This window comes from Lethenteron reissneri, chromosome 7 (assembly GCF_015708825.2).
Source record: "Lethenteron reissneri isolate LAM-NWPU_2019-01 chromosome 7, ASM1570882v1, whole genome shotgun sequence".
In the NCBI taxonomy this organism is placed as follows: domain Eukaryota; kingdom Metazoa; phylum Chordata; class Hyperoartia; order Petromyzontiformes; family Petromyzontidae; genus Lethenteron; species Lethenteron reissneri.
In genome coordinates, this window is record NC_083785.1 from 9399317 (window position 1) to 9425681 (window position 26365).

A 26365-nucleotide genomic window follows, 5' to 3' on the forward strand; every position below is an offset into this window, starting at 1 on the left:
GAAGTAATAAAATAATTTAAAAAAATAAAACATTTTATATATTAAAACATGATGAAATAATTCTCACGAGAATTATTTTATTTTATTATGTTTTATTTTTATTATTTTATTACTTCCCTTCTACGTGACTTTACCGAAAGAACCAAGAAGATGAACTGTATCCCTCTCTCCTCCTTGTGTTCAATCCACGCTTCCGCTCTGTCTTAATTCGTGGCCCCCTTCACTGGAACTTCCCCTCCACATTAAGCAAGTCACCTTCACTCACTAAGTTTCCGCTCCGCACTCAAAAACTCACTTATTTTCTCGAGCGCATCCCCACGGACCCCTTAATCTCCCCTTATAACTGCCACCGTTGTTTTCCCCTCTTCGTATTCTCATTGCAATGGCTCTAAGGCTAAGCCATTCCTCATTAATTAATTCCATGCATCATGGTTTACTGTCATCAATTTCACTTTCAACGAAAATCACGCGTCATCACAGATTTTTTTCCCCGTCGCTTCCTCTCGTCTATTTCATTGACCTCATCTGCACCATTACATCCATATGTACCATTGTTAATTCTGTGTGAATCGGCCTCTGATTGGATAAGGTTTACGTACAAAAAATATACCAAACAAATTTCTGGTTTATTTTAAGCTCCAACTTTTTTATTCCCGACAATCATATACAGCGTCGAAATAAGAGCGCCAACGTTAGGGTGGCTGCAACGAAAAATAGCATGACGGCGCGCGGGTCTGCAAATACTTTTAATATCCTGCTCGCAAACGGTCTGAACGCCCCTCGTAAGGCATGAGGGGGGAGGGGGATCTAAATTTAGCGCATGCTTGGGCGAGGAAGGCACCCTAACCCATGACTGCTGGGAGCAGTCGCTTCGGAGACTGCACATGGCGCACTTACTCACCACCAACTGTGAACCCAGAAACTCGGGTGGCTCAGAATCATCAGGATCTCTTATTATTGAGCTATGCAGCTCTTTTGCACAGATGTCCAGTCTGGGGCACGGGCCAGAGGTCGCAATCGGGTACCCGATGACCGTACCCTACCCGATACCCGGCTACCCGTACCCGGCCGGGTACGGGTACCCGTTTGCGACCCTGGTGCGGCCGGGTACGGGTACGGGTAGGCCGTGAGTCACTGGTGAGTCACCGTTTGTCACTCATTTCCCAACGTCTTGTCTCTTCTCACAATTCAAGTTCCTAGAATCAACCCACCCGTGCCTGCAACATGGCTTCATCCCAGAGGTTGCAATCAGATACCCGATACCCATACCCTACTCGGCCGGATACGGGTAGGGTACCCTAGCTTGGTGGTGTTTCATTCTTCACCTGAGGACGGCTGCTTGCGTTGTGGCCGAAACGTCCTGAGAATTATTTTATTATGTTTTATTTTTATTATTTTATTACTTCCCTTCTCCGTGACTTTACCGAAAGAACCAAGAAGACAAAATGCCAGCGTTCGTCAAAACGACGGGGTCCTATGGGAGGCGAAACGTTAACCGAAAAAACGTTAACCGAAAAAACGTTAACCGAAAAAACGTTAACCGATGTCACTGTTAACCGAGAGACCACTATGGTCAAGTCTGTGCCTATAACTAACAATTCAAGCTTCAAATAAAATTGGTCCCTGAAAATGTGGGGAACCGTTTTTGTTATCTTTGTTTTAAGTCCGCAAATGTTCAAAGCTGTAGATTGTTTAAAGGTGCTGAATTAAATAAGACATCAGCTGTTCAATAAAAACAATCAAATCGTTGGCTACATGTAGAATAGTGTGATGCCAAATCCAATAATTAACTAATTCGTATGATTGGCAATTTGTAAATACTGTGTTTTGTTTTGCTTCTTCAGGGCATTTCCCCTTTTACCATTTCTTTTAAATACACCAACATAATGACGACCAGTTAAAAGAAAGGATGATGATTTGCATTTATAGGGCGATTAAATTCCTCAGCGTTTCAATGGACCTTACATCACGTCTCTTATGATATACTGCCTTTAGCTGTACATGAAGAGGCAGTATTTTAATCACTACTGGTATTGGTAACGGTCTGAACAATGTTTTTTTTGTTGGTATGCTGTGAGTCGTTTCGAATCGACCCCATCACCAAACACATAAATTACATAATAAATTATTGCACAAGCAATCAATATCTGGTGAAGGAATCTATGTTGTGTGTGCATTAGCTCCTGAAACAATGCATCCTATTTGTTAAATAAAACGAATGAATCACAAATTGAGTTGTAACAAAAAAATATACAGTTCACATTTTTACAGCATTCATTTTAATACATTCGCCATAACATAATCATGTAATGCGACAATCATAATAGATCAATAAGGTTATAAAATAAATAATGCTGGCATGCTGTAAAGCAAAGTCTTTCTGCTGTCCTTGGAGGCTGTGTTGCTCCGGCAGCGATTTCGATAATTGACATTTGAATGTCATGCATGACCATGCACTTTATTGCGGATTGGTGTGGAAAACCGTGGAAGTTTTTTTTTTTTACAAATGGAAGATTCTAAGCGGCTAGAGTTTGTCTAGCCATGATTGTAACTTGGTTTGCAGATAAAATGTACTATTACAAGTATATAATTTTTCGCCGTGTGTACATTTTTTCAATTCATTAAAAGGGACATCCAAAAAAATTGTAGATAAAGATGTGATCATGGCCAAAGCCGCCGACGATGCCACCACAAAACCTCGTCAACGCTTTCTACCCTCTGCGAGATTCCCGCAGCTGCTCCCCACATGAGACACGTGACCTCCAAAATCCGGCCTCATGCTATTCTCACCATCTGGTCTTGCGCCTTCCACTTGGTTGACAGATTCGTGGAGACCACTTTGACCTGCCCCCTCCTTCTGCACACATCCTAACCGCCGGCATGGTGGTTTATATTTAGACTGATTACATCAAAGCACTGATTTGGGGGGGGGGGGGAATGGTTGTGCGGGGTGGGACATGCATTAAATTATGAATGTTAATATTTTCTGAATTTAGAAATTTGAGCGAGAAGTGTCAAAAAAAAGTTGTGTTATCACTGCAGAATTAGAATGCATAAATTATAGGATTATGCATTATTCGTGATATGGTTTTAACATAAAACATATAACTCTGATTGAGATGAATGATATTGATGTAATCACAAAATAACTATAAAACATTCTACTATTTACCACTGTTAACTACGATCTCATTACAATTTTTTTAATTTACATTTTAAAACGCTATTACGGCAGCATTGATTTATAATACATTCAATTCACCCCAAAACAGTGCATATAAAAAATGTGAAATATCCATGATCTACATTGCTATATTATAAATAATAATCACTTCTGTAGCATTCATCAACTCATGGCTTAAGCGATCAAATGCGTTATATTTCAAAGATGCTAGTTCTCAATATTTCTCGTTTAATGGCTTCTTTCAGATTTTAAATCAGTTTCTTCTCCTAGAAATGTCAAAAGTGTTGATGTTAAATAATCAACGTGCATTGGCACAGAGGTCATGCGAAAAAGTGTAAATGAGTTAAGTTATTATTCATCCATCTCTATGCATACAAACTTTATATTTACACCCATTTAATTGTAGAGAGAAGGGAAACACAAATCTTTCAGAAACATAAAAGGTCGGTATTCCAATTGCCTCTCATGCCACGTGGGCAATCCCTACATATAATGAATAGGAATCTTTATTTAGACTGAAGCTCTTTTTCACACATATATACCATACAACAGATGCACACTTTCAGGGGGAGGGGTGACATCGTGGTCAACACACAGCACTCTGTAACCGAACTAAGTTTGATTCCCAGCCATGGCTAACATCAATGGAAAACTGATATATGAACCGGTCCCAGCCAAACCAATTCACCAACCCGCAGTGAGAAATGCTGCGAGGCACGGTCAAACAAATCCCCATGACCGACGTAACATGCGCAGGCCTTAATCCAGTAAGGGATTAACAGAGCAAGGGGCATTATTTAATTTAAAAAATAAGTAGGCTATTAGCCTATCATTAAATCTGGTGAAGTTTTAATTGACAAGCACCTCGGGATTCAACAATACGGGCTTTACGTTGTCCGCAAAGAAATCAATACACAAAGGCGAGTATCTTGTGGTTGCCATCGTCAATCCAATGAGGAATCTCAGCAACATGGTTTATTGTGGCAGCATTTTTAAATCTTTTATATTAAGTTCACTTGCTTGCTTGCTTGCGCGCTTACGACCGTGCAAATATTTAGGTCGTTTTTTAACCCACTTCCCGTCATCCAATCGAGCTGACATTTTGCACACAGACTCGTTGTGCGTGACAATTTATTTTCGTGAAAACATTTTTCCAAAATTTTACACTTTTTAGGAATTTTTATTTATTTAATTACCAATTGCTTAATGGTGGCAGGCAATCATCTGACCGATAGGTGGCAGCCATCTCAAGCCAGAGGACGAGAGGACTCTAGCCGCCACGCATATAAAGGATTTATAGTGAAAAAGTTTGTTTTTACGGGTTACATTTTTTTTACTAACCCAATAATGACCCTAATGCACGGTATGCACTGCATTGCAACAAATTACTTTTCATAGAGGCGCTTTGACACGTTTATTGCTCACTGCAGATGCATGCGCACACGTGATTATTTGCTGGAAAAAAAGAAATCGCGGGGTGACCTGATCTGAATGGCAACAGAAATCCATTCTAGAAAATAAAATCAGCAACTTAAAAACACAAAACACACCCATCGCTGGGTAGAAGCTGCTGGAACACACATTAGAATGCTTTGACAGCAGGAAAGATGATATAGGGTAGCCTTCATCACTCCCAAAGCTCCCGATGCAGCAATTGAGAGAGAGTTCAGACTGCAGCTTGTATGACAACATTAATCATAGCCGTGCAGTTTGCTGTTCAGTGGCCACCTTTTTTCTAACTCGCATCGTGAAATTATCAGGAACTTTTTTGTACAGCATGTATTTTATAGCCACCTGAATAATCTGACATTTGGATGTAGACAGGGCTTAATTTCGAATGTAATAAAAACCTCAACACCCCCCACCCCGCCAATACTCAGGATGGAAGAGGGGGCAGTGGTGGTGGGGGGGGATGAGAGATATTTTCTGGAGACACACAGCTCCAGACGAAATCAAGCCTTGGATGTAGATGGCAAATGTGTTCCATACATTGCGATGGCTACACACCCAGCAAATGTGCAACGACACATTGATCTCATTGCCTTTATGCATGCAAATGAAAATCATGGTTTAGTATCCACCCTCCCCCCCTCCCCAATTTTATTCTGAGTGTTTTATCAGCATCATGTCATGAGATGAAAAAAAACCCATTCGCAGACGCAGAGCACCACAACCTGCCTATGTACGAGCACATTTCACGGAATATACCACAAATCTAATCCTTGAGATTCCCTTCAAAGCCATCATTTATCCATGAATTCTTACCCTCCCTGCTCCACAGTAATGTTTGTCGCATGACAGTCAAACCGAAACGTTTAATTTTCAGTGCTGACATTTATTCAAATTAACTGCAGAAGCAAAGAGGAAATGGCTTTTCGTGTAGTTTATTGGTGACCAGGCTATGGCCATTAAATGACTACAATTGTGGGGCCCTATTTAATGATGTGCAGCTGTCCGGAACTTAGGACCTCAAACGGTGACGAATCAGTGCTCCGACTTCTGAGCCAAACAGCCCCCTCTACAATAGCCATGTAATTTAATGCTCTGACCACCAACATACACAGCAAGCTCAGCGATGCCACTCAAGTACAGTACACCCAGTGCTCTGTGCACATCGTTGCAAACTCAAGTTAATTCAGCGTGGCAGCATGTGATCGCACTCACCTTTAAGATAATGTTAAATAGAAGTAAAATCGATTTGCGGTTCAATTTTTGTAAGTAAATTTCATACCTCGAAAGTGGTCAAGCCACTTGAAAGATAGTTTCAAGATGCACAAAGGCAAGTGAATCTATTTGGCGAAAAACAAATGCAAAATTCCACATCATAGCTTGATGAGTTGTACTGTATATATTGAAACATTTAAATTATTTGTACTTTCGGTAAGATTGAATTAACTTGATTGCGTGGCACATGTAAGCGACAGGTTTAAGAGCAATGTGAGCAGACTTGTAGAAACTTGCATCGTACAGGAAACAAAGACCACTTGCTCCACTGGCACATCCGAGCAGAGCCAGCACAAAGACCCCCTCGTGGTTTTCCACTGGATATTTATGTCATGCCAAGCCAGAACCAAACCACGGCTACGCTGGCCTCACAAGACATCCGAATCTGGCTCGAAGCCAATAAGCCAAACAAGGCCAGGGCCGGTGCTAATGACGGGTTCATTTCACGTAGCGTCGGTCAGTGTAACTCAAATACTGAGGCAACCTACATGGCTCTCCACTCGTTCATGGCATGTGATGTCAGTGGCACGGCTTGGGGATTTGAAGTAAGGAAGAACAACCTACGGCTACCTGAGCTACACCAAAGTTGAATTTTTTTGTGGGCCCTAGCAAGGCTCGGTTGTGCAGTGGCAGAGTTTATCGCAAATGGCTGCAATTCTGTACAGCAATGCCTGCTACTACTACTACATTGGCATGACAGTGAAATACTGTGTGGAAGGACAAGTAACAAAAATAAACCTCCCGCCACATTCGTCAATAACACCGTGGCCTTTAAAAGGATGACGAAAAAACAAGGCAACATTTCCGCCGATGGCTCCTTTATTCATAGCGCACAAACGAATGTGTCGGTTTTGCAACAAGTCATTTATGCACGAGATTTTGTCGTAATGCTGGTGGTTAATAGTTGCACTAAAGGTCGTCACCACTGGGTGGCAAACAGAGCGTTGACAAGAAGTTGCGAATGCGTGAATTTAGCGGGGCACGTGGCCATAATTATGCACTGCACTGAAGATAATTCAGCAATGCTGTTGTGGTACGATGTTATTGCTCGGTAAAAAAGAGGCACAGGACACGCTTGACTGGTCCGCTCTCCGTCAGTGATATTGGTTAAGTATAGATCCACCGATGCAGTTTTTTTGTTACAAACACCACTGTAGTTTTGTTGCAAAGGATGAAAATGTACCATTCATTAGAGTTATCAGATGATTTAATGATACGATTATTCTATTGTTCATTTTTATCGCGCAGTTAATGGGATGACTCAAACATTGTTGGAAGAAAAAGCCCTCATCACCGTTTCCACGTCTGATTTTGGAAAGGGAGGTGATGGGCGGGGGGGTGATGTCATTAGCATCAGCAGACTTACGTACCTGTCAACCCCTCATCAGTGCCTACCTTATTACAGACTAATTCCAACTTTATTGGTCACCCCGTTCCCTTATAAATCTCAACGTTCATCCTCCAAAGTCCCATCACAAGGGAGAACACAAACAAATTGACACCAAAAAACATTTGCCCGTATTGAAACGGCTCAATTTTCCTGTACAAGAATACGGGTAAACCATATGGGTTGACAGGTATGGCCTCATCAAGCTACGTGTGGCTTTCAGGGGGTTTCTCGCCTGACAAATGCAGCCACGAGTTATAAAGGTGCCCGAATAATCGACCACAACATCATTCGTTTCAAATGTTTTGTCGATTAATTAATACCATCAACTAATAATCCCACCTCTACTGGTGACCAATATTGGAAAATACTATACGGTACTCGAACAATATGGTTTCGATGCATGAAATGAAATGCATTTCCTTACCATATTCAAAAATGAGCCAATGGACATGAGATTGCAGCCAATTAACTGTTGATATCCTTTAATATCCTTTACCAAAGATTAATATAGATTTTTAAAAAAATGCGTATTTATAATTGAATTTCAACACAAACGCGGCACCAGTTTAATTTATGAACTTGTTTTGTTCGGTCCAGACTTAGGCTTGACGATTCATCCGGGTCGACTTACATCCATCGCTTGGTGACCCAACATAGGTGACCCAACATAGGTGACCCAACATAGGTGACCCAACATAGGTGACCCAACATAGGTGACCCAACATAGGTGGCCCAACATAGGTGACCCAACATAGGTGACCCAACATAGGTGACCCAACATAGGTGACCCAACATAGGTGACCCAACATAGGTGACCCAACATAGGTGACCCAACATAGGTGACCCAACATAGGTCACCCAACATAGGTGACCCAACATAGGTGACCCAACATAGGTGACCCAACATAGGTGACCCAACATAGGTGACCCAACATAACTAGATAAGGTATATCAATTCTAGATTTGAAGCTTTCGTGACTGCAAGGATTCATATTCTTAGGTTTTTTCGGTAAAGTCACGTAGGTACCTAGTCACGTAGGTACCTACCAAAAAAACCTAAGAATAAGGTATATCAACTTTGATCATGTGACGCAGAGCGCCGCACTGCGCTGAAGGTCACTCCACTCGTTACCTGAGTTGACCTGAAGGACGACCGCAGTCGCCTCTGCACCAGCCACATTCTCGGCCCTCGCGATGTAAACTCCGGCGTCGGTGACTGTGGCCTTCACTATTAGCAGGCAGTGTCGATCTTCACAACACCCGAGCTCTGTGTTTTGATTAGAATTTAACAATTGTCCATTCCGGAGCCTGCAATGAGGAACAAACAAACAAACAAAAACACAGAGAATGTGACAATGTATAACACACGGTAGGGTGAAGATAACAAGGCCTTTAAGGTCAAATGGGGACTTTTTCGGGCAGTCTTCGCAAGCACTTGACATTTTAGCAACTGTTGCCACGCTATTTTCTATTGTAAAAAAAAAAGCTTTTGCCAAATTTGTATATATATTTTTTAATTACATTTGCTGACCCAAGGAGCCTAAAAACCAAAGGGACCAGCAACAAACAGCGCTATTCAAGGTGTAACAGTGTTCTTCATTGCAAGGCCCACGGGCCAACTGGTGTCAAGACTAGAGGCTCATTGAAAACAGGGGGTTGGGTTCCGTCGCCGCGGTTAACACTGTCATCATCCAAGCCTAACGACGCATCCTATACATTCAGTAAAAGTGAGAAACGTGTACAGTATTGTATAACATTAAAAAAAATCTCTAGTATTAATAGTGAACAAAAACTGTTTAATAATTATACTGTAGTGAAATCCAGATATCGGTGTCAGTGACGATGATGGTGATGTTTGGGGAGGGAGTTGGGCTTGCCTATCGGCATGAGCGGCTGTACTCTATCCTCAGAAAGTTTTCTCTTTAAAGACAAACCTCTCCTTGCCCTCTTCACACTACGCTCACATTCACCGCCAGCTCGACGCTTATGTGGGCCCTGATTAAGGGCAAAACAAACCACGAGTAGTGGTGCGGTATTGTACAGTGATCACGGTACACTTTCACGGGGTATAAATTGCAGCACTTCTAGGCTCTGACGACTGCTGCATCAACTGAATGACGTGGTAGATTAAGCTAGTGCGGGGCCTGTAGCATATGTTATAAAGGGGCCCTAAACATATAAATATAAAAACACACATTTTTCACGTGCATAGTAAAGTAATTGGATTTTTTAATTTGCTACACAGCCAGATAATACGACAAATCGCTAACCTTAAACACCCAGTCGTTCGTAAAAGTTGAAGGCGGTATAGTACTATAGTAATAGAGCAAGTGCAGAATCACTGAAAGCATTTAGCGCGGGGCCCTTGAAAGTGCGGAGCCCGTAACATATGTGGCTACTTTTGCTTCTACGATAATATAATCCGGCACTGGGTACAAGTATTTGTACGCGGGGTACGCGTATTGGTGGGTGCCACGGCGCTTGATGCTTGAACACGGCCGGTGATTTGAAATCATGGGCAGCGTGAAATCCAAAACAGTGGTTACGCGAAACAGTGTTATAGCGTACCGTGGTTGTGGGAGAGGGGAAAACACGGTATGCGCAATAATTATACGTGGATACTCGAAACCGTGGTTGGAAAAAACCATGGTTGACGTGGGATTGCTCTATGCCAGGGGTCGGGAACCTTTTTGACTGGGAGAGCCATAAAAGCCAAATATTTCTAAATATATTTCATTGAGAGCCATATAGTATTTTTAACGTATAATAAATTAAATATGTCTTACTTTTAATGCGACTTCTGGTCACGGGATCCGTGACCCGAGAAATTTTATCTTCAAAACTAATTTCTGTTTACTTTAAAATGACACAGTATTATTAAGCAATATCACAAGTATTTTAAAATCAGTTCCAAACTGATTTTTTTATTATTATTTTTTTTTCAACTCAAAATTGTCTGGGAGCCATATGCCGTCACCGGAAGAGCCATATATGGCTCGCGAGCCATAGGTTCCCGACCGCTGCTCTACGCGAATGTGAAAACACCCCCCCATAGTCGCGCCGTCTAACCCCAATGGTTTCAAACGTGTGTGGTTGGTCCTCACCACTCCCGATGTCTTATCGGCTGAAAAGTGAAGGGCACTCGTGTAATAGATAACAGCTTCTTGACTTGAACAAGATTACAAAAATGTATAATAGGTGTTTTTGCTGTTGGTTAGACCACGTACTGTATTGACCTGACCAAATCTGTGTCATCAAAACCCTCCACCACCCGACGCAGACAGTGAAAAATAATTGTCTTGCACGCGAATGGTTAACAGCGCCCCAATTAATTATTGTTTGCAGCTCCCTGGTAATTTGGACATCAATCTGACCACCAAATTAAGCAGTTACATACATAAATTTGCATCAAGGCATCATGCCTTATGATGAATGGATTGCAACACATTTAAAATTTGATAAACTCAATATTCATGAACTTTGGTGTTTCGGCTTTTACGACTCATTATAAGAGTACACACAGCTCATAATGTCTCATGCAAATTACTCGGATAGTCTACCAGTCGTGTTGTGGGCTGCTCTGCTATTAACAAACTTGGCACATTTATGAGTTTTATTAATTTGAAGCAACTAACGACTGTCAACGTGGAATTACAAACACTGCACGTGTGTTGCAATGTTGAGCAACTTCCAGTAAAACCAAACGAAAGCTCTAAAACTATGCATGCATGTATGTTGAACGTATGTCGGACTGTACGTAGCCAACCGTGCTAATCGGAGGTGAAGGACAATAAACTAAACACAAAAATCAGTTTTAAAGAAATTCGTTTTCAATCTAGACTTTTTAAAATTGTGTTTGCATTTGACAAAGTCATCCTAAATGCACCTAATCACGTTGGATCTTGGAAGGTATTTTGGAGCCTGGTTCGTACAGGGACTCCTCTACTTATAAATATTCGACTTCCGAACTTTCAGAGATACGAACAAACCTGTGCGTTTGTCCAGTTGCCTGTTCGGAACCAGAGTCGTAAGTTTAACCGCCGCACAATAGATGGCGGTGGTGGCATCTACATCTGCGGAACGTGAAGAACCAGTGGCATCTACATCTACACGAGGATATACAACTTTTAAAGCCATTCCCCGTCTTTAGTGTACATGCCGCACAGCACATGTTTGGACTTTGGAATCGATAGGAGTAAAAGTTGGACTTACGAACAGTTCGACTTACGAACAGACCTCTGAAACCTAACTCGTTCGTAAGTAGAGGATTCCCTGTACTTGGACAGGTGCCACCAGGGCTTTGCCAGGTGTTGAAAAGTGGTGATTAGATGGCAGTGTTGAGTGTTACACATCGCGAACGTGTGGTTTTTTTTTTTCTCCCGTGGTTGCCCACCCACATTAAGCCACACACTCGTTTAATGGAACTGGCCAAACAATTCCAATACGAGACCCTGCTGAATGAATCCGTGTGAGGCTTTCCTGGGTAAATCACTAGCTATATACATCTACAGAAAAGTTTTTATTGTTTGTTGTTGTTACTTTGTGACCCGCCTCTACTGGATATCTGTGAAAAAGAGCTTCATAGCTCATCGGATTTCTCCAGGATAAATACATATTCTGATTCAGAAGTTTAATCACGCTCTATTAAATGTAATATCCTCTTGATTAAAAAAGAAAAGCGTTTACATGTGCTTGAGTAAAAACAGTCATCGTATCATAGCAAAAGCTGGATATAGGCACAATTCTCATAAACACAACACATCCATATATTACACTGGTGGGAGGAAGGCAAAGGGTAACTTCTGATAGAAGCACACTTCGTATATAATCACAATCTGGTAAAACTCCCAAGAGATGTGCTTATATCCAGCGTCTACTTTAACAATAATGTGCATGACTGTGAGAAGCACATTGACAAACGGTACCAAATGCGCCTGTGTGTCACCCACCAAACCACGGTGGGCTCAGGGCTGCCTCCAACAGTCACCTCCACGGTTACCGGCGATCCCTCAATAAACTCGGCACTGGCGAGCGGCTGAGTGAAACGCGACGGCTGACCAGCCAGCTGGCACCAGGAGCGAGGTGTCAGCGCCAGCTGCGTCTCCTCCCTGACAAGGCCCCGCTCAGAGCAGCCGTCGTATCCTCGTGTGGAGCCAAGTGCCGGACGTGGCGAAGCTTCGGGCACTGCGGGTAGCAGAGGTCCACAGGGCCCGACGGGGATTTTGTTGAACGTAACCAGTTTAACGAAAGAAAAGTAAGGGCACTTAAAATTCGTCGCGCGTGAATCTTTCCCAAAGTCAATTGAGCTGGGCGCTGCTCGGACGCCAAGATTTAATGCGACTTGGCCGTTGTCCATCGCAAACGGGCCAGCGGCACGTGCAGGAGCCTCAGCTTGAGCGTGGCTCTCAACAGAGCGAGAACGGGCATAACCACAGATGTGAGACGTGCACTCGAAATCTCTGCTGAAAACCGGCTCGTATTCGCACACGCAATGGTCAACGGTGCGCGACGACGACACGGGCCGTTCGATGCCACTGCCATCGTGCATTTGTGCACGCCGTCGCGCCATGCCGTTGTCATTTTTCTGCCACTCTTGTGTGCAATGGCCATCCTCGATCGCTTTTTCACTGCGAGACGTGCGAGCCTCTGGGCTGCCATGCGCACGCGAGGCAAGCGCTGCTTTCGAAGACGAACACGCTTGACCGTCCAACAATTTGGAGCGCCCGCTCTCTGGGTAAACAGCTGATGTGCACGATTTGCCATTTTTCAGGTGATGTTCCTTCTGGAAACAAAAGGGTCAATAAAATCATTAATAAAAACAAGTGAAACGAAACATTACTTCCTAAAACCATATGCACACGTGTTTGCACCACTTATTTGAAAAAAATCAACATATGTGTATTGTGTTGATTTTTTTTAAGGGTGGATTGCGTAATATTTTTTTACAGCCCTTTATCAAACCACTTCTGGATGAAGGCCTCCCCAAGTTGTAAAAGGGGGTTATTTTGACCCGGACTGGTCAGTGCGCATTGTGAAGGGGGGTGGGGGGGGACCCAGGACCAGTTCAGATATCACTCAGCGCGAACGTTAGCCATAACCAGGTATCGAACTCAGGCGACATGGGTTCGTAGCACAGAATGTGGTGCCACTTCTGACAGGACTCCATTCAATATAAACAATTTAATGTTTACCTTCTGAATGTGTAATACCTTTGGAATAATACGTAATAAAAAAATGTTTTGATCAGTAAAACGTACCTGCCCTTCCTCCTTGGGAGAATCTTCACCATCATATTTTGAATTACTACCCAATAGTGATGAAGTGGATGCATTCTCAGAAGACAGTTTAACGCTCTGCTTCTCATCTTGGCCAGACATTCTATTTGCTGAAATTTCCAAAGGATCTTTCAAGCCTGAAAATAAATCACTTTGTCTTGATGTTTCATCTTCAGAGGGACGTTTTTTAAAATTGTTTTCTTTTATATCGGCTACTGTCTCCCTGAGTGCATGTCCCACAGTGCTTGGATTTGCTTCCGAAGCAGGATTCTCCGAATGTTCCTTTATTTCTTTCCCCTAAAAAAACATCAATATGAGACTAAACGTTAACACATACTCATGCTCATGAAACCACCAATTGAGTTTGTTGCATTTTAAAATGTCAACATCACTCTTCACAAACATTCAGTGTTTACTGAACAATGTTTACAGAGACGTCCATTCAGTCATTGGAACCGGTAAAGGTGCACCCCTGCAATTACTTTCTCATGTCACCTCTGATAGAATGGCTTCCACTAAAAAAAGCTCTGGAAAGCTGCCCAGGAGGGTATTTTGCTTTACTTTTAAATGCTGGCCAGACATTTTAGAATAGGTCGGAGTACCCACCAGTGAACCGCACCGCAAACAACCTGTTAATTGGGGCTCCACGATGGCGAGATGTTAACTACCTCGCCTGGTATACAGGATGGTTGTGGGTTCGATCCCATGTTCTCACATTTCTAAAATAAGCCATTTCCATTGGGCTATCATTTGTGGCCAGGCCACTTCTAAAAAAAACACATATAGCTCTGTGGGCCTTACCTGGTAAAATAAAAAAATTAGTTTGTTTTTTTATTGAGTTAACATGGTATACCAATTTATACCACTGAGTCGACTGAGATGGGGGTATTTAACCCTTTCCCGTTCCGAGATGTCTACAAGTTTGCAGGATGAGTCCCATTGACCGCTGAATCTCGGGAGGTGAAAGCGGTTCAGAATTAATTTTATTTAGAGAGGCATAGCACCTTTGTTTTTAAAGACATCATACTCACCGCTGAGATCCATAGCGACACGGCCACATCCTATAATAGCAGGGGGCAAATTGTGCCGTAAAACCTTTCCCCATGGCCTTGTGGGAGCCTCGATACGGATAAAATATTGTTTTTAAGTGACTTTATCTTAACTAATAACATACACGTACGTCATCGGAATGGGAAATGGTTAAGAAACTTTCCAATTTTTCAACTGCAGTGCCACGAGACTGAACCAGTGACCTCTGCATAGCAAGCCAAGTGGGCTAACCATTCCACCATGGCATCAGCATCCCTCAGTTAATTATCTGATACAAAAAATAATAATGTATCGTTATGCAATTTGTTTACAAAGAGGTTTTGCCCTTTCAATTAATGGAGGACTTAAATAATGTAGGCAAATAATCTGACCATATATTTATGTTCATTTGATTCCATGCAGAAATTGAGGTTAAATGCTATCCCTGATTAGGATATTTTTTAGGTAACTTAAAAAGTTCAAACCGAAATATGCATTTCCCTGAAACAACTGCGCCATCCATCCACATCAAATTGCCATATCGTCATGGAAATTCATGAATGCTCCATCCTAGGTATCCACTCAATTGCAGAAATTTCTCTTTCAATATATTGCATTTGAAAAGTTGTTATCCCTGTCATTTAAACAAAAATTATATTCTCTAGTTTAACACAGCCTTTTGCGACCAATATCACCCATATTATTTTTGGGGTTAGATCGCGTAAATATAAATGTGTTGCTAAACCCTCCACCACCCAACACAGCTGATTAGTAAGGTTTTTCACGTAAACAAAACATGCCAATTCGTTACTAGTACAGTGCACCGGTGTGTTGGAGATCAAATCCACCACAACGTTTACAATCAGAGTACGACGTTTCACCAGTAATTACAACAAGCATCATCAGGCGGATAGCCAGATTCTGACGGGTTCAACGACACAATTATATGCATGCGATGTAAAGCTTTCGTGACTGCAGGGATTCATATTCTTGGTTCTTTAGGTAAAGTCACGTAGAAGGGAAATAATAAAATAATAAAAAATACAACTATTAAATTCTCACGACGTTTCAGCCCCTTTTGCCCACTTCAGCAATTGTTTCTTGCTGTGGTTGTCCCACCTGATGATGGGCGCTTGTGTTGCGCCCGAAACGTCGTGATTTAATATATTTTATTTTCTATCTACGTGACTTTACCGAAAGAACCAAAGAGTATGAATCCCTGCGGTCACGAAAACTTCAAATCTAGATTCACCACACTTATTAGCGAGGGTCAGTGAAGGTTTGAGAGGAGTGGACCGGTTCTGATATCACTTCGCCACTGATGTTAGCCGTGGCCGGGAATCGAACCTGGGCTGCTGGCTTCATAGCACAGTTCGCTAACCACTGTGCCACCGCTTGGCTCTTATTATTTAGCAAAGAATGGCATGACTAAAGCACTTCTAAAACTCTTACGTTGCAACTAATCTGCTAAGAAGTGCAATTTGTGGCCTATCTGTTCCAAAGTTTTGTAATCTCTTTTCCACATTACTGTTCATTTATCACGAGTGGGTGCCACTCTTACTTACATACACCGGAACATACTACTGCCCTACTACTGCCCTCTTGGAACACTTCTGCATGCTGAGCACGTTCCGTGTGGCATGTGTTTAAAGCCTTAAATCACTTCAATCGCCACGGAATGCAAGGTTACAGCAGCCTATATGTTACTTTAACGTCTGACTGGCAAACTATTGGCGTACGTATGTTAAATTTCTTTCGCACCGTACGTAGCCAATTGGAAGTGCGGATATTTATTGCACACATTTGTAAATCTCGATTTAAAGCTTTCGTGACTGCAGGGATTCATCTTCTTGGTTCTTTCGGTAAAGTCACGTAGAAGGAAAATAATAAAATAATAAAAATAAAACATAATAAAATTATTCTCACGACGTTTCGGCCACAACGCAAGCAGCCGTCTTCAGGTGGAGAACAGGTCTGTCAAGTAGACAGTCTGAATGGCACGCCCCAGGCTTGGAGCGACTATTTAAGCTGGGATGGTGGGGCGAAGAGCGCTTTGACAAAATAATTTGCATATCAAGAGGAATTTAGCATATTTATGGAAAATGCAGATATGCGATTAGTACTACTTGTGAAATGCGTAGGTTTGGCGAGGGGTCGAAACGTCGTGAGAATTATTTTATTATATTTTATTTTTATTATTTTATTATTTTCCTTCTACGTGACTTTAACGAAAGAACCAAGAAGATTTGTAAATCTGTTCATGCAGACATGTGCTGCCTAAGCGATGAAGTTAATCCGGTACAATTACGATGTCTAAATGTGCCACGCCAAATCGGCACCGAATGAAATGTATGCAAACATCGATTGATGTTGACGCAATTGCCGAGCACCAGCATTTATCTGGACGTATAACTGTATATAAGGACAACGTTGCCAATACCGACCCAGCCATTCTGTTAGATTACAGACAGCCCAAGTGACTTCATCATTATTACAGTTAAGGAGATGATAATACGAGGCAAAAATACTAACTAATGATACAAATAATGCAGTAATAATCACAGTCGTTTGGCAGGTCGTGTATGGTTGGGTAGAGTGTGGCTACTTCCACCTCTTCCAAGTTGTCTGCCTCGTGTGGAAGAGTAGGCCAAAAGCCTCCGAGTAGAACCCTCTAGAGCGCCCTCTAGTGGAGGCCCTCGCATGGCCGCACATTTAACTTTTACTTTAAAAACGAAATGTTCAAATGTTAACGTTCAGCCGAGTTGTATCCAAATGAAAAGATGTACATGACCTCGTGGGTTCTGATTTTACACGCGGTAAATAAGTTTAATTTAACAGTTCAGAAGACAACAGCACATATTTCACCGCAGCATTCTAATTTAGTCAATTGTAATCTGCTGTCGTTCAATAAAGTACCTCGACACGGGGTTCAAATGTGAAGCACAATATCAAAATAAATGATGGTTTATTATTCTCCGCAATCATCATGGTTTTAAAGTTGTAAGGTCAGCATGTTGATCGATGTAAAATGCACCTTCGTCAGAAGTTTTTCTTCAAGTTCTCTTATTTCATTGCTCGTTTTTCTGATCGACGTCATTATTTCATCGTGTTGGGTCCTGGTTTTCTCGATGTACTTTTTACTTTCCTCAGGGCCTACAGAACATCAGCAGAAAACAATACGCATATAGAAGGTATTTTGTTTGTTGGTCGGTAATAATAATACAATTTATAACACGCGCAATGTTGCCGACCGAAAACGCAAACTCTATTGAGGTGCGTAGCGGAGCTCAGCGTCAGATTCACGTAGCGTGATTCCATGGAGACTCGGTGGTAAAATATCGAGCGGAAGAGATGCACCTTTAGGTTGTTTTTGAGCGTCGAAAATGATTGACCGTTACGGATGTGAATAGGGGGGATGGCGTTCCAGATGACGGGGGGCTGCGACGGAGAAACGACGAAAAGCAATTCCAGTCCTTATCTTGGGAGTTTCGATGAGGTTCTGCCACGCACTGCGAAAGTTCCTACGATGAATTGAAGTGTAAGGGCGTCAGCAGAGAACTTAAGTACGGTGGGTAGGCGGATTTCAGGGCGCAGTAGCAGAGGCAAGCGATCTTGAAGGTAATTCTGGTCGAAATGGGCAGCCAATGAAGGGCACGAAGGGTGGACAAGGGAGTCAGGGTGAGGGTTGCGGGGGCTGTGGACAACTACAGATTAATCCCACTAGTCTACCTTTTATTAAACTAGATTATCAACTATATCAAACTGACAGTCTCAGATCAGTTACTTATGGCTGTTTAAAAAAAAAAAACATCAAAATAAACCATGGCTTTTAACTCAATTTGGCAAATTTAACCCTGAAAATCAATAAATAAAACTACAATTTTGCTTTACTGCCACGTGACCAACATCAGTGCAGCAGGGTTGTGTAGGAACATGTGGCACCGTCGTTGTGAAAGAGATGTCACTTGATGGGATCTCAGAAGTAGTTCCATATCACCATCCACGAGCCATTTTTAAATCCTTTATATTAAGTTCACTTGCTTGCGTGCTTGCTTAGGACCGTGCAAATTTTTGGTCGTTTTTTAACCCACTTCCCGTGATCCAATCGAGCTGACATTTTCCACACAGACTCGTTGTGTGTCACAATTAATTTTGTGAAATTTTTTTTCCAAAATTTTACACTGTTTAGGGAAAACAAATTAAATATTTAATTACCAATTGCTTAATGCTGGCAGACAATCATCTGACCCATAGGTGGCAGCCATCTCAAGCCAGAGGACAAGAGGACTCTAGCCGCCACGCATATAAAGGATTTATAGTGAAAAACTTTGTTTTTACGGGTTTACTTGTTAAACATGGGGCGAGGCACTTCTCTGCAAGTTCACAAATTATATTTCCTCCATGACAGTGATGGCACAAACACACAGCAGGCCAAAACTATACATTAAAAAAAATTGAACTTCGCTTGCCGTAGACACGGAGAGCAAGGTCTTCAATCAAGTGCATCCTCTCCTCCTGTTCAGGAACCGTAGGCCACAGGAACAAGTCGAATTGGCGGCCTAGCATTGCCATGCCCTCGCGGGTCTTGCACTCGGATGAAAACGTCCTCACGCGCGCGATGGTGGACACGGTTTCCTCGCACCAGAAGATACTCTGAAAGAGCAACACAAACACATGATTATGTGATGCTCGATGGTTGGCAATTATACCGCAGAACGAATCACAGGCCTTAAGACCCTTATACCTGGCATAGTACTGGCACAATCATTGTCCTTAACTCGGTGGTACAATTGCACAAATGTGGACAAAGTTCGATACGGTGTTTTAAATTAGTTATTCAAACATGCAAAACTTTCGCGGAAAATGCAGTGATTACGCCGAGAGCGTTTGTTGACGTAATAAAAATAACCACGTGGTTTTTTGCTTCCTAAAAAATCATCAACTTTTAAATGAAAACAACCGCTGGCTCACATCCTTCATGGCGTCCTGAAGTTGGATGGTTAACTCCAAATTGCATCTGTATTCCTCCACAACCCTTTCCAGCTCGGATACATCCTTGTTCAGTTCCACTGTGTCTGCTTTCAACTCCTTCGCCCAGTTCAGCAGTATCTCAGTGCTCTTCTGATTCCACTCCCCCACTTCTCCACCTGGTGCTGAGCACTCCTGTCCCACCAGTTCTCCAGATGCTCCCAGGTTTCCCTCTCGCCCTTCAACTTCATTTACATCGGCAGCGAGATCACGCTCATTCGCTTGAATCCCCTGAGGCTTCATGGTACAGGCCTCGCTCCAATTATTCAGCGTATCCGTCAGTTTTTCTTGGAAACGCTGCCATCGCAATTTAAATGCCTAAAGTTTTGGTAGGAGGGAAGGAAACAGCTTGGTACAAAGAAGAAATTCTCTTTAAATAAATGTTCATATACAAGTAGTTTTGAAAGTGCATGCTGCAGAACAAAGATGTGGTGAACATTAAAATAGTTGCATGAGATAATTATTTGTTTGCTTATTCAGCTTAATGAGAATCAAGACTTTTATTAAACAGATGCTTCTGTATAATTCGTTATACACATAAACAAGTAGAAGTATTAGTTCAGTAACAGGATACAGTCCATTCTCAATCAACTTCTGGATGAAAGCCTCATCATGCTGTCTATCATGGGGAATTTTGACCATACTTCACCACACTGGTCAGTACAGGTTGTTGAAAGGGGATGCGTTCAGATATCACTCGTCACTGATATCAACCTTGGCTGAGTTTCGAACACGAACTGTTAGGTTCATAGCGCAGAGTGGACTTTTGCATATACTTTGTAAAAAAAAGTTTAGTGCGATGCACAGCATTATACCCAGCATTGTTAACCAAACCTTATTTACCGGCAGCTTCTCCATGTACATCTCCACTTGTTGAACCTGATTTATTGCCGCTTTAGCTTTGCGGGATTTCTCAGGCTTTTTCATGTAGTTAAACCTCAAGTTGTTGAATTTCCTCTTCAAATCTCGGTAGGATTCTGTAAACTACACACACATTTATAAGCACAAGAATATTATTGATATAATACTGTAATATACATTCCTTTGTTAAAATACTGCTATATAAATGCCTCTAAGGGGGTGGTTGGCCATAATTTACAATTCTGGTCAGTCTGGGTTTGTGAAGTTTGGGGCCAGGACCCATTCAGATGTCCATTCTCCACTGATGTCAGCTGTAGTCAGGAATCAATCTCAGGTCGCCAAGTTCATAGCGCAGTGAATAAACCACTTTGCCGCTGCCCCCCCCCCCCACTAGTTATATGTAGTGTATAACAAGATGGGGTAGTTAAGGCCCTGTGGAATAGGATGAGAAAACATGCACAGGCTGATGCTGTTAACTATTTACCTGTTTAGCATTATTCCATTTATTTGATGATATCAATGGGCTATTAAAATTATGGAAAGTATGTTTGTTGGGCAATGCTAGAGAAACATTTCCTAAACCCGCATTTTTCTCAAGTGGATCATTGTACCCTAAGTTTTCCATTATTTTTATCCCAATGATATTCGTGAAACAACATATATGCACGCAATAAGAGGCGAACAGACCTGTAAATCTCAAAGTCACTCTGTCACTCTTTTTCAATTGAAAAGATGATTGATTCATTATTCGACGACGTGAGGTATTACATTTCTGTGTAAACACAACAATCCTCGCATTAAATGGGCTGTGTCGTTTTTCTTCCTATTCCCTGCACTGTGTAAATAACTTTTCTTATAAATATTTATTCATAAAGCAAAAGACCCATCCATACAACCGGAGCTTTCGCACCTCCTTCAGTTCTTCACGGGTGGCGCAGAGGTTGAGGTTCATTTGAAATTTACGTTCCACCGCGAGACCTTTCCTGCTCCACTCTGTGCAACGTTCGGCCAAAACATCAGCAGCTGACGAAAGATTCTCTTCGCGAGCGGCGCATGTCACCGTCCACTGAAAATTAGTACATCGGATGGTGTTGGTTATTTACCATCCTAACCACATGTATACAACACGGCCACACTCAATGGCATGCAGTCACAACATTGTACGGCACTTATGTAGGCAGTTTTCCTACACGGTGCATTTAATACTTAATTCGTAAGAATTCTGGCAAAAAGCAGGTAAAATTTACTTTGTCTTCGGCGTACGAATACATTTGCCTCAATCAAATATACGAACAAAGATTGTAGTGTGGATTGACATCGGGCACCTTATGGTAATATTCAAATGTACGTAGGGAATTAATGAATCATTCATCAAAAAAACGTAAGAAGCAGCATTTTCATTTTTCGATTTAAAGCTTTCGTGACTGCAGGGATTCATCTTCTTGGTTCTTTCTGTAAAGTCACGTAGAAGGGAAATAATAAAATAATAATAATAAAACATAATAAAATAATATAATAAAATAACATACTATTGTAATATAATATAATAATTATATTATTATGCTTTATTTGTATTTTATTTTATTATTTCCCTTCTACGTGACTTTACCGAAAGAACCAAGAAGACAGCTTTTTATATCAACTAAATGTCTACTTTATACCAACAAACACGCATTAATTTGCAATTTTTGGCACACAGCCAATGGGAAAAAAAACGTGTGGCAAATGCACCCTGGCATCACTTCAAATGACGCAACCACATGCCAGATCACAGAGACCACATGTCGCACGACGAGGATTGAACCCCTGCTGCCACAGCGTGTGTGCGTTTTTGAAACTTGTTTTCATTGTTATTCATTCAGACGCTGTCGCCTCGACAGACCTGGTTTCACCTGAGGACGGCTGCTTGTATTGTGGCCGAAACGTCGTGAGAATTATTTTATTATGTTTTATTTTTATTATTTTATTACTTCTCTTCTACGTGACTTTACCGAAAGAACCAAGAAGTTGTTTTCATTGTTTTTTGTTATTTATTCGACAAGAGCCCGGTAAAAGGCACAATCCGTAATAAAGAAAGCGGGGGGGTGGGGGGGATGCTACTTTATTCCGGGTACGGAAGTCCGAACTCAGTGCACCTGGGTTCTGGGAAAGAGGTTGGGCTCGCTGCCCCACTCACGTAGTAGGGACTGCCTGCGAGTGGGAACGAAGGGGTATTTTTTTTTTATAAATGGGGGAATGGAAGGCAATGGAAGAGGAACAAAAGCAAAGGGACTGAATTCCGGGTACGGAAGTCCGAACTGGGTGCTCCTGGGTTCTGGGAAGAGGCAGAAAGGTTGGGGCTCACCGTCCCGCTCATGGGGAAGGCAAGGGAAGAGGAACAAAAGTAAATGGGAAAAGGTGGTGCGGGCAGGGGGCAATGCGTTTTTGAGTCTTCCAAACCGTCTCACCGAAGCGGTGATAATGTCTGCGATGAGCGAGAGGGCAAGTCCGCAGAGGTTCATGACACGCGTTCGCTTCTCCTGCCAGTGCGTCAGGAGCGTCTGTGCATGGGTGATGTCGTGAGACGAACAGGCGGAACTCCAACTTTGGTCTAACTCCTTGGACCAGTCGAGTCTGTCCAGCTGTGACAACACACACCGGAGTTGTGGGACATCTGTCACGACGGATCAATAGCTACACGGTGAAGTGAAGGGTGTACATTTAGTGCCGAGTCAGAGAGACTGGATTTTTGTACACACGAGGTAGTTTTGCCTTTTGTTGATATGCCATAACGTGACAAATGAGCTATGGCACTTAGAAAACAACGAACCAATCACCAAGAAATTATGTGACACTAATCACAGCATGGGAGCCTGTAATTGGTTAGATCCTCTGTAGAGGGCAAGCAGAGGGTATATGAATGATTATCTTTTAAGGACAAACTGCACCCGTGCTGGAAATTAAAATGTATAAATAGGTATACGCATTGCACGCGAAAAAAAAGCTTGGTGATCACAATATTCACGAGCGTGCATCTTGTACAGCTAAATTTAATTCGCCAAGTGTCTTTAACTGTGCGTGTATTGCATAGCAAAGGTAAACACAGCAATGTTGTTTTGCACCATCTACAGGATCAGGCGATGAAAAATCCACAGGGAACTGCCACAAAGCTCCAAATTAGAAAACATGTCTAGCCAAAAGTGATTTTTTTTTTCTCTCTATATAATATCCCTGTAGTGCACCATAACGATTTTAAGTACATTAACGAAACACAGTGCAAATAGACGTTTCTGTCATACTGCAGTCTGGAACTTCACGGAATTAGTACAATCGAACTATAATTGCAATTATACCTACATAGCGGGTCACAATTAATTAAATGTATGAATGCTACTGAAAATAACCTACTTCACTTCTTCATCACAATCTATTTCATGCTATGGTAGGCAAAATAATGGTGCAATGCTTATAGCAATATAACCATAAAATGTCAAGTTACGTGTTTGCATACGGAAAATGCAGAATACGCTTTGTTTATCATCAATTGTTTTTCTGTGGGTTAAACATCCCCCATCCATTCACGAGCATGAACAAAACAAAATAGCAACGTTTCATTTATATTCGTAATATAAAAAATAAATAAATCCTCAAAATCTCATTACGCTCTCACGATCTCTCTCATTGGGTTTCGGGTTGGGAGTCATTGCCCCTTTACTTCATCAGTGACTTGATGCAACTTGGCAGCCATCTCCAGAACACGCTGACTCTCATTGATTTGATGTCTGGCCCGGCAGTGCAATGCCATCAGATCCGAGATGCCCGCTTCTGCTTCTTCACAATGCGAACCACAAGTTGCCAGCAGGTTCCGGGTCATCTCCAGATATTCCACGTCCGCGCTTATCCCCTGGAAGCCACAGGCAAACATTAATGTGTTGGGGGGGGGGAAGGGGGGGGGTCAGCAACAGGATTGTGTTTGCTCGAAACATTATAAATATCCGTGGGGTGCACCTGAAAATTTGGCCTGGCCTGTCGGAGAGCAAGGACGAGACGGACGACAGCTTCGCGATCTTGCTCGAGGTCTACGCTCGATAGCGGAACGAAAAGGTCTTCCACCTTCTTCAATTTAGATATTGTCTGGAAAGACCACAAAAATGGCGATTGTAAACGGTTTAGTGTATGACTTATTCGTGAAGAAACATGTAAATATAAACCTGAATGCATTCCGCAGTTGACAGTACAGAGCAAGTGCGCACCAAAAACATGCAGGTGATTTTTTAAAATTAACATTTCATGCATTCAGGCAGCCACTTCAAAGGTACTCATTTACCTTCTGTATCATCTCTTGAAGTTCCTTTAAATAATTCTGGTGTACAGACCTGGCCCAATCTAGTGTGACGTGGAAAGACATCCACAGCTCAATTAGCTGCAACTTTTTCTTCATTAGCTCCTCCGTTGCGGATTCGACCACGGTCACCATGTTCTTCACAGGCATCTGCGTACTTGGTGCAACCTAAAAAAAAATCACTTTGAGCGTGCGTAGAAAATCCTAATCAGAATATTTATTTATGCCGAGGAATCCGATGAGATGTGAAGCTCTTTTTTCACATGCCTAGGAGTTCACAGATATCCAGTATTTAGACCATGGGAACCTCAGAGTATGAGAGCTCGGGGTAAATGCTTACCCCGAGCTCTCATACTCTGATGGTGCATTGTCTTTGAGTTGTGCGCCTTTTGGCGTCATCTGGTCCAACCCATGTGAGACTAGGCTCTAAGGAAAGCTGTCTCGGGTGTGGACCAATCAACTTCAAGGACAGTGCACATTATCAGAGTTGAGTTTTTGTTTGCATTATGACTGCAGGTATTGTGGTCTATGCAAACATGACTCCTTGTAAAAAGGTGTCAGTTTTGTTGCCAGATAGAAGGGTAAAAAAACAATTATCAGATATCCAGTAGTTCAAAGATGGACAGCAGTTCAACTGCTGGCGAATGGGGGAAGCCCTTGAGAGCCCCTCTAGAGCACTGGTTCTTCACCTTAACTACAAACTCACACACCTTTTGTGAAACAAAGTAGTCGTACTTACGGGCCCATGCTTAATTCGTGTTACGATGATTTGCCTTATAAAAAAAAATCTGGCCATGTCTCGCACCCCCAGAAAGGGAATCTCGCACACCCCCAGAGGGTGCGTGCAGCCAGGTTAAGAACCACAGAGTAGGCCGTGTATTCGGCCTACTCTTCCACACTGGTCAGACCTTGTCAATTGACTAAGCTTCGTGTACCCCGTTTATACTTCTGGGTGGACAGAGGCAGAAAGGGATGAAATAAACTTGCACCGTTGTTTCAACTGCCACGCGGGGAGATCGAACCGGCAGACTCTGGACTGCGTGTGCTATCCATTACAGCACGGCAAGTGTCTGACTTGGCCGCGCATTATTTTCCAATCAATCAATCAATGAAGACACAATGCGCCCATGATTAAATGCGGAAATCGTGCAAATGCCATACCAGCGCAACAGCTGTGATGAAGCCAGAGCCAAGGTCGCGTGAGGACGCCATCGCATTCAGGATCGTCCTCCACTTGGCATTTCCTTGCTCCATCAACATCGCCCGCTCCTCGTGCCCCCCGACGTTCGTCAACTCCGCCTTGAAGAAATCCTCCATTGACTTCGAGTATTCGCCAATCTGTGAAAGAGGGCGCATCACGAAGAGTGAATTCACGCACAAGCGTCGGCTAACATCCCACGGCCTCCATTCGTCTACAAACAGGGTTGCGATGTTCCATCTGCGTTGTGGTTTTCGTTGTTGTTGTTGTTGTTGATATTTCATGAACACTATGACTCCTGTTGCTTGTGATTAATCAGAATCAGAATCCGTATTTAGACTGGAGGAGGAATTAC

General features: G+C 42.4%; 1 protein-coding gene across 1 annotated transcript in view; it reads right to left on the bottom strand.

Moving 5' to 3' along the window:
* Positions 1 to 6648: 6648 nt before the first annotated feature.
* Positions 6649 to 26365, bottom strand: part of CCDC141 (coiled-coil domain containing 141) — a 45800-nt gene continuing 26083 nt past the window's right edge. Inside the window, 13 exon segments of the mRNA XM_061575265.1 lie at positions 6649 to 8606; positions 12248 to 13080; positions 13556 to 13870; positions 17637 to 17755; positions 19072 to 19255; positions 19574 to 19948; positions 20474 to 20614; positions 21402 to 21557; positions 22939 to 23112; positions 24186 to 24374; positions 24479 to 24604; positions 24798 to 24980; positions 25974 to 26150. Coding sequence (XP_061431249.1) covers positions 8381 to 8606; positions 12248 to 13080; positions 13556 to 13870; positions 17637 to 17755; positions 19072 to 19255; positions 19574 to 19948; positions 20474 to 20614; positions 21402 to 21557; positions 22939 to 23112; positions 24186 to 24374; positions 24479 to 24604; positions 24798 to 24980; positions 25974 to 26150 — 3198 coding nt within the window. The 3' untranslated portion in view covers positions 6649 to 8380.